Source organism: Mustela nigripes, chromosome 1 (assembly GCF_022355385.1).
Source record: "Mustela nigripes isolate SB6536 chromosome 1, MUSNIG.SB6536, whole genome shotgun sequence".
NCBI classification, from domain to species: domain Eukaryota; kingdom Metazoa; phylum Chordata; class Mammalia; order Carnivora; family Mustelidae; genus Mustela; species Mustela nigripes.
In genome coordinates, this window is record NC_081557.1 from 60606635 (window position 1) to 60616473 (window position 9839).

General features: G+C 37.4%; 1 protein-coding gene across 1 annotated transcript; it reads left to right on the forward strand.

Moving 5' to 3' along the window:
- Positions 1 to 241: 241 nt before the first annotated feature.
- On the forward strand, positions 242 to 8823 carry TMEM126A (transmembrane protein 126A). The gene is made up of 5 exons (XM_059412119.1): positions 242 to 381; positions 2506 to 2631; positions 5892 to 6085; positions 7839 to 7953; positions 8567 to 8823. Exons 2-5 carry the CDS (start codon positions 2540 to 2542, stop codon positions 8757 to 8759), a joined length of 594 nt encoding a protein of 197 aa, XP_059268102.1. The 5' UTR covers positions 242 to 381; positions 2506 to 2539; the 3' UTR covers positions 8760 to 8823.
- Positions 8824 to 9839: the final 1016 nt, after the last annotated feature.

Here is a 9839-nt window from a genome sequence, read left to right on the forward strand (position 1 = left end):
TGGGCCAGGCACTGAGGTAATGCGTCTAAAGGTTACTTTTCAGTGAAGGAACAGGAAATCAACACTTCACAATTTCCACAAGATCAGTCCTCGAAAGCAGCGGGGAGGGTGTAAAGGGTACCCTCCGCGCTCGCCGAAAACTCCTCACCCGGGAGCCCAGCACTTTCTCGGCGGGAAACACCTCCGCAGGGCGTCGCCCGGGCAGGCAGCCTGCGTTCTGGCAGCCCAATCAGCGGCCGCGCCCCCGCGCCTGCCTGGCTCGAGTCACGTGCCAGCCAAAGATGGCTGCGTTCAGGGTAGGAGAGCAAAAGTTGGAGTGAGCTCCCAGCGTGGCCTGCAGAGGACCGGTGCAGGCACCGAATGCTGTGAGGAGAGCACAAGGTACTGGTATCCCTGAAAAAGTGGCCGGGTATCCAGAGAAGTAAAGCGCGGTGACACGCTGTCTGCCGGCAGTGCGGGAATGAAATTCCGGGACTGAGTCGGAAGCGGGGGAGGGGAGACGGCACCTACGGTCTCTTCACTTTCCACCCAGAAGAAAAGATCTTATATTTAAACCAAGAGAGAAAATAAATGTCTGCGCTTGGGTTTAATCCAGGTTTTACTACCAATATCCAGAGTGACCTTGGCCTAATTTAAAGAGTCCCCACTTGACTTGTTTCATGGTTAACCTGAGGGACGTGAGCTAGCTAATGCAAGCGCCTTTTGAAATGTTTGTAGTATTTAAATACATTATCTTAGATACTGGTTTTATCTTGGATTAGGATTTATTATTAGTAACAGACACACAACGTCTTACTGCAGGTTGCCGTGTCAAACTTTTACCGAATTAAGGGAGACTTTTAATAGGTACACTTTAGACATAGCTAGTTCATTGGGGTGCCTGGGTGGCTCAGCCTGGGTGGCTTAAAACCTCTGCCTTGGGCTCAGGTCATGATCTCAGGATCTTGAGATCGAGCCCGAATTGGGCTCTCTGCCCAGCAGGGAGCCTGCTTCCTCCTCAGTCTCTGCCTGCCTCTCTGCCTACTTGTGATCTCTGTCAAATAAATAAAATCTTTAAAAAAAAAAAAAAAAAAAAAAAAGCTAGTTCACAGAACTCGGAACCTCACCATTATGCAGAGCGTAGAGCAGAAAACTAGTGATAGCATTAGGCAGGATTTTCTGAGGAAGTAACTTTTATTTCAGATATATACACCATACACTTTGTCTATATCCTGAATTTATGGCTCTATACACACACGTGTGCACACACCTGCCTCCAGTATGTACACTGTACACTTTCTGTGTATACCGGATTTTGTATCTACACACACGCGTAGGGCAGAGATTGTGTCTGTCATGATATGGTAACCAAGGCTCTTAAGAAGTTTGAGTCCAGGAAACCTACATGTAAATTTCTACGCCTACATTGTACTTTTTAATTTTGCGTCTAAGGATATGAAATCTCACTTAACATGTTCCCAATGACCTTTATTACCCAGCAGTAAATCAGTGTTGTAAATTAACCTTATAGCAAATAGATAACCATGAAAATCTAATTTCATAAGATCATGTATTTTGCTGTGATTTCTGAAACTTGTGCTTTCCTTAACTTTCCTACCCTGAAATCTTAATGAGCTAAATCTTTGGGTTAAAACTCATCATTCACCATCCTGCGCCTACTCTGCATTCATTCCAACTAGTGCAAGGATCAAGAAACTACTGGGCTATTAGATGAAGAACATGTTGGACATGCAAAGCCTAAAATATTTACTTTGTGGCCCTTCAGAGAAATTTTGCTAGTTCCTATTTCAGGGTATACCCGTAAGTGAAATTGGTAGTATGTTTCTTCTACCTACTAAATAATACCAAATTCTCTTCCAAAGTGTTTATACCCATATACTTCTACCAGCAGCACACCAGAGTTTCAGTTACCCTACATTTTTGCCAGAAACTGAAATTGTCAGGTTTTAATTTAGCTAACCTACGTATGGATATCTCACTGTTGTGTTTTGTTTTGTTTTCCCCTTGATTATAATGAGGCTAAGCATATTTTCTGTTTATTGGCTATTTGCTTCCCTCTTTGGGAAAGTACCTGTTCAAACCTTTTGCCAGTTTTTCTGTTGGGTTGCTTGCCTTCTTCTTGATGATGTGCACTTCTTTACATTTTCTGGGTACTAACTGCTCCTTTGTCAGTTATACTGCAGACATTTTCTCCCACACTGGCTTACCTTTATAGTATTTATTGATCAACACAAGTTCTTAATTTTAATTAGTTAATATTAGTTTTATGTTCAGTGCTTTTTGTAAATTAAGAAATATTTTTAAGGCTTATAAAGATATTCTGTATTTCTTAGAAGCCTTATGGGGTGTTTTTCATGTTCTGGTTTGTTTCACTTACAGTATTTTTTTTTGGTGTATGTGTATGCATTGATTTTTAAGATTATGAATCAAGCTATAGCTAATTTTTTAAATGAACTGTTCATGGTATTTAGAAAGCTTTTTATGAGCCCTTTTGTTTTTCTATAGATATATATTATTGAAAAATATTTTAAGGCTCAAGATGGAAAATCATGAACCACATGATACTGTCAAGGAAAACTTAATCTTCAATATCATAACCAGGAAAATTAACCAACTCCCAGAAGCAGAAAGGTAAGACTCCCTTCATAACTTAAAAATATTTTTTACCAGGTAGATTTTCATCATTGGTTCATTATCCCACATTTATTTGGTTTGAACATAAACGTAGAATATCAGAAGGAAACTGAGCTCTTTTTCTTTTCTTATTGAGAAAACCTGAGACCAAGAGATTAACCATTTTGCTGAAAGTTGAGGCTAGAATTCATGTCTTTGGATCAAATTATATGATCATTCTCAGTTTTTCCATTTGGCTTAGAGTACTGTTCAATGTGAACATTTATGGACTCATCTAAGTAACAGTCCTTTAAGATTGCTTTTAAATTGTCTTGTCAGTGCATTTCTATTATGTCTAACAGTCCAAGAGAGTGCTTTGTAACACATATAATTAGACAAGGAATGCCACAGAAATGGGATCATGGCTAAAAGATCTTTATCATTAAATAGAAAAATGCTATATAAGAACCATACTGATCTTTGAGGACAACACTGAGTGAACTATAGTGCACTTCCTTAGCAAGAAGACCTCTCTGACTAGGTTCCGTTTAAAGAGAAATTATGAGGCCAAAACGGATTTAAAAAAAAAAAAGAGCCAGCCTAGGGAGTGGGTAGGGGAACAGTTGTCACAGGCAGACTGGTTGGCATATGCCTAAGCCACAGGATAGCAAAAAGTTGATCATATCTGAGGAACCAGTGTTACTGAAGTACAGGGAAGTAGGCATAAGGCTGAAGGAACAGGAAGAATTTTAAGCCAGAAATGAGATGATCCAGCTAACATTTCTAAAGAACATTCCAGTTGCTTCTGGGAATTAGATTTAAGGTAGCAGAGAAAAAAAAAAGACAGTAGGAAAACTGGCATGGTAGTCTGGAAGTGGTGATGGTAAGGAATATGTTTTAGAATCATAATCTTAACTGTCCTGAGTAAATTTCAGCCTTGCTGCCACTTACCCTCTGAACAAGAGAGAACCTATAAACTCAGGATGCAGTAAGAACTTGGTGAGATTTCATAAGCTGAAGTCTCTTCCCCCACCACACACACATTATACATCCTTTTTGTTATTTTCCTGAGGTAGATAACAGAAAAACTTTTCAAGCCCCAAAGGGCCTGTGTCCATGTTGCCAGGTCAGTAAGGTAAAGCGCCAGAAAGACTGACACAAGGAATAGAGTAGATGGTGGCAGCTTTGAAGAGAAAAGAGCAGGCTATATCACTGGTACTTTAACCAAATTAGAATCAACAAGCAGTGGGGAAGCAAGCTGGAACTGCAAAGTAAGCTTTGGTTTGGAAATAGTAAATTGCTCTCAAACACTGGTACCTAAACAGAGCAGATGATAGTGTCTCATCTTTGCCTTACTCCCTATTTTCCTTTGCTCCTATTATCCTTGTCCTTCCAGCTTTGAATCCTCATCCCTTCTTGCATTATCATTTGATATACTTAGTAGTTATTTGAAAAGCCCTTAGGTGTATGAAACTTTAATATCAAAAACCTTTCTGATCTATAAAATAATTTTATGTACCATATATTTCATTGCCACTTGTTAAATATATTATAGTTGTGTTTCACTCATGTGTCTAGTTTTGAATGTGTGTGTGTGTTGCCAAACAATCATGAGTCTCTATTAGTAAAGGCACTTTTTTGGAAAACTGACTTGGAAAGGAGCTATTAGATAGTAAGTTTTGTACCTACTGAATTATTAACTAAAAAAATGTGACTCTAAGCCATAGGAAATTAAAATTTGGGAGACCACAAACTGCTGTTCAGATTCTAGTTGCACTCCTTTTTATTTACATATTCATTGTTTTTAAAATACTTCACATCAGCCTATAGCCTAATTTATATATTCAAAATAATTATAATAATATATAAAAATATATATGGGCAAACTGTTTACCTTTGAGCATTTGGTTGCTAGGACTAAAGTTGAGATAATGTATACTTCACCAGATTGTTATGAAGATAAAAGTATTTCAGAAGACACGCTCAAGTTTCCCATTCCCTCAGTGCCCACAAAAACATACAGGTCTTAGGACACCTGGGTGGCTCACTTGGTTAAGCGGCTGCCTTCGGCTCAGATCGTGATCCCAGGGTCCCAGAATCGAGTCCCGCATCGGGCTTCTTGCTTTTCAGGGAGCCTGCTTCTCTCTCTGTCTCTGCCTGCCACTCTGCCTGCCTGTGCTCGCTCACTCGCTCTCTCTGACAAATAAATAAAATCTTTTAAAACCAAAAACATACAGGTCTTTCACATTCGTGTTTTCTGTTGTTACTGTTTGGTAGGTTCTGTAGGCTCTCCTCACTTTGTAAATACTATCTTGTGTACCCTAAGTTTTTAAACTCTCTTTTGTACTTCCATTACCATTTCAGTAGATTTGTTGTATCTCATGCTCACATGTCTTTCATCCTCCAATAATAAACTATGAAAACACTGAAGGTAGAAAATTTTTTGTGACTTCAGCATCAAGTCTGCTGCATGTAGTGGTCAGTGATTGAATGACAAGCACCATTATGATTGCAAAGTGACAGGTAAGAAAAGTAATGCTTTATGCAATGCAGGAAGCTTAGTTAGGAATTCCTAGAAAAGCTGTTTTAAGTGTTAACCATAGAAGTTAAGGAGATACTGTGTGGCTATTCTGGCTAGTAAGTAATGAAAATTTAAGAGACTGATGCTTTTGTTGTAGATAGCAAGGCAGGTAGAAAAATAAAGTTAAGTACTCGGCTGAAGAGTTTAGAATACTTTCAGTATCTAGCATTAAATTTAGGTATTATTTTTTCCAAAACTAAAGCTAGCACAGAACATGTATTTTAAAACTCATATATACCTTGACTAAAAACCACTTAGTAACTCAATCATCAATTTATTCTTTATTTCAGTGAGTTGTTTAAAGTACCTAGCATAAAGCATCCCTTAAATGTTAGCACTCCTCCACCCCCCTATTCTGACTAATGCTTCAGAGTAAAGTGAAAGGAAACATAATTAACTCCACCTTACTGAATGCCTTTTAGGTGTCAGGTGCTACTGAAACCACAAGATGAATGTATCTTTGTATCCACTATCTTCAGGTTATTCACTTAAAGACTAGTGGAGAAGCCTGACATAAAAATCAGTGATTATAAGATAGTACCACCTTATTATCTATTGTGCTAGAGAGGATACTGGTACTTTCACCCAAAGGAGAAGCATTCATATCAGACTCTTCAGACATACACCAGAATTGTTGGACAACTCACACACAAAATATAGTACCTCCCAAAATATTCTCTTTTTTGTCTCCACTCAGGAATCTGCTCGAACATGGCTCAGCATATGTTGGACTTAACGCTGGTCTCTGTGGTCTAATAGCAAATAGTCTTTTTCGACGCGTCTTAAATGTGACCCAGGCTCGTATAGCTGCTGGCTTACCAATGTCAGTGATCCCATTTTTGACTGCAGACTTATCTTACAGAGGTTTTGTAAGTTTACCTTTGATTACAGGTAAATTCTATTTCACTATCACCAGAATTTGCTTTAGTATATATTATTTGCACCTTTCACTAATCCTTAAATATTAACATCAGGTAGCTAGCTGTTATGCTATATCGTAGTGAATGCATGGATAAGACTGAAACTTGCTAGCCTATGTAAAGTGGCAGGTCATATTAGCAAAATCTTTTGTACAAGTAAAATACACATACATGACAGTTCTAAATACGTAATCTAACTTATCTTTCCCACAGTACATAAAGAAGTATTTGCAAACTTTTTTTTTTTTTTTTAAAGATGACTGCCTTGGGTTTAAAAAAAAAAAAAAATTTAGTTAAGTCCCTCAAAAGAGAAAACAGTTACGGGAAGAGGAGTCTACTTACATAGAAAATCTCTCAAAGCACTAAATGTATATACAAGAATTATCAAATATATGGAGACCTGATTTCCTTTCGACAGTTTACCATATATGCTGAGTGCTTTGAGTACAGGCATACCTTGGAGATACTGCAGGTTTGCCACACTACTGCAATAAAGTGTCTGTTGCAGTAAAGTCATATTAATTTTTTATTGATTTTATTGATTTTTTGATTTCCCAGTGCATATAAAAGTTATGTTTAAAATATGCTATGGTCTGTTTAAAGGGTACAATAATAGTATTATGTCTAAAAAAACCAATGTACATACCTTAAAAAATATTGCTAAAAAGTGCTAACCATCATTTCGATTTCCAGTGTGTGGTAATCACTTATTACAGATCATGGTTACAAATATAGTAATAATGAAAAAGTTTGAAATACGAGAATTACCAAAATGTGACAAGAGACATGACGTGGGCAAATGCTGCTTGCAAATTGGTGCCTACACACTTGACCAAAACAAGGCTACCACAAACCTTCAATTAAAAAAAAAAAGTGTATAATCTGTGAAGGGCAGTAGTGCAGCACAGGGAAACATGAAAAATCTGACTGATTTCACAGAAAAATATTACCACAGGTAATGGTGGGATAGCAGGAAGACAGTCCATTTAAATTCTCTGAAGTGCTGTTCCAAATTGGTTTCAAAACTGGATGAATATTTTGCTTGAATCCCCATGATCACTGTAGAAAGAATTTTTATGATCTAGGGAAAGCTACCATCCAGTCAACTGAACAGACTGAGTAAAACTTAGCTTTCTATTCTTAATGCAGCTTACACTAACTTGGAAATACATAATTTTGTAAAAATAGTCACACTATAGAATGTAAAAACAAAAGATGAAGTACAAATTTTTTTTTTTTAATTCCCATGGGTTGGGGTCCCTGGGTGGCTCAGTGGGTTAAAGCCTCTGCCTTCGGCTTGGGTCATGATCCCGGGGTTCTGGGATCGAGCCCCGCATCGGGCTCTCTGCTCGGCAGGGAGCCTGCTCCCCCGCAACCCACCCTATCTGTGCCTGCCTCTCTGCCTGCTTGTGCTCTCTCTGTTAAATAAATAAATAAATCAAAAAATTCCCATGGGTGAAACGTTTTCTGCAGACAGAAAAATATTAGCTCAGGTTTGCCAATACAAGTGCAGAAAGATAAAAGCAGTGCAAACTGAGATTAAAAATCCTCTAGCATTTTAGGTTATCTGTACATATAATTGTACCTTCTAACATGCCTTATAGATTTGCATTTGCTGCCTAAAAATTGAGTATCTGCGATACGTTTAAGATGACCTTGCATTCTTTATATCATGTTTGCTTGACTATCATGACCTTCATTTTCAGAACTGATTTATTTCCTAGGTGATTTGAATTGTGAAACCTGTACCATAACACGGGGTGGACTGGTTGGTCTTGTTCTGGGTGGTCTGTACCCTATTATCTTGGCTATACCTGTGAATGGTGGCTTAGCAGCCAGGTAAGATTGTTCTCATAATCAATGAAAAACTTCAATATTTAAATGATTACCTAGAAAATGCACAAATTAACATAGATAATTTTCTGCTTTTAAGGCAATGTTTTTTAATTTGAAAGAGTTAGGCTTTTTTTTTTCTTATAGTATAACTTAAGAATTTGAAAACAGTTCTAGAAATTGATCCCATCATACCTCTTGCATGTGTAGTTCACGTTCTTTACCTTAATTTGTGTATTGAATGCCATCTACAAGCTACAAACAGTACTGTGCCTTACATGATAGCTAATTATATGTTCTGTGTTTAGAGTTTGAGCAATTCCACTATAGGAAAATTCCATCACAAAATGGTCGGCTATAAAGTAGAATTCAATTATTTTCTGATAGAACCTTACCAAGCAACCTAAGCTGTATGAGCCTTCAGAGGTGAAGTGGAGAAAGGGACAAAACAAAAGTACAGTTTTCAGGACCAACAATATTTATCAAAGAGAGTAACTGGATTAACTTAATCTTTACCTAACTACTTTTATCTTAAGACTTCTGGGATTAATATATATTGTACATGGATTTGCCATTTGATTAAATATCTTTATAGAACTGTCTCAATCTTTTCTCATAGGTATGAGTCAGCCCCGCTACCAGAGAAAGGAAACATCTTAACTTACTGGACTAGAGTTTCTAAGCCTATCTTTAGAAAGATGTTATTTCCCATTTTGCTCCAGACTATGTTCGCAGGATACCTTGGATCTAAACAATATAAACTATTTATAAAGGCCCTTCAGTTACCTGAACCTGGCCTAGAAATTCAGTGACTGTTAAAACACATGTGTACACAAAAATAAAATTATAATGTTTGAATAAATGTGTTTAGTGTATGAATAAACGTAGACTTTTAATCATATGAGGTATAGTTCTGGGACCTTTAACATATGGCTACACAGGGCAGCAACCAAAGGGTGAATATTAGTAAGGGCTATCGCTTTAAACAAGAGCTTAACTTCTCTAGTTTGCCTAATAGTCTCTTCTACTATGCTTGCTCCACTCCTTGACATTAAGCATATTTGGGTTAACGGGAAAAATAACCATACAGCAGTTTTTACTGAAAACCTCAAAGAATCCAGGCAGGAATGAAAATGCGAGGTAGGGATGAGGATCAGTTCACTAAGTTTTCCTAATTTACTGTTTTCATAGATATTATTAATCTCTTAATAGAAATTTAGAACATATATAACAACCTTCCTCACAGAGGAATCAATTCCAATAGTCCTAAAAAATGGTAGGCTCAGCTAGAGCCGATATACTGACTGATAAAGCTGATGCAGTGGTACAATGATACAGTTACCTACTTCAAGAGTCCTCTTATTTGTCTTTGGAAAACTATATTCTTGGAAAATTAAGGCAAATTCTATTTTTGAAGCTTCCATTAGTTGGGACAGTTCTTTGGGGATCACATACCTAGGACTCTTCTTTTCAGCTGTGTGATGTTAAGCAAGTTAACCTCTATTCTCTGGTCCTCAGTAACCTCACTCAGGACTGGTATTACATAATATAGGGAAGTTGACTAACATAGCACTTGACTAAATGGTAGCGCTTAAATGGAAGCTATATTCTTCCTATATTCCTGCTTTTGTTTTCTAAAATAGCCTAGTCTAATAGCCTTCATTTCCCAAGACAGATCATTTAAATTTTTGAAGTGACTTTTTGTGTTCCCCTTTGTAAAACTTTTCATTTCAGTTCTTTCAACCATTTTCTTATGTGACAGCATCTCAATCAGCATTGCCCAACAGAACTCGATGATGGAAATAAATGTTCTATACATGACTGACAGTGTTAGCTACTAGTGGTATGTGGCTACTGAGCACCTGAAATGTAGCTACTCCAACTAAATAAGT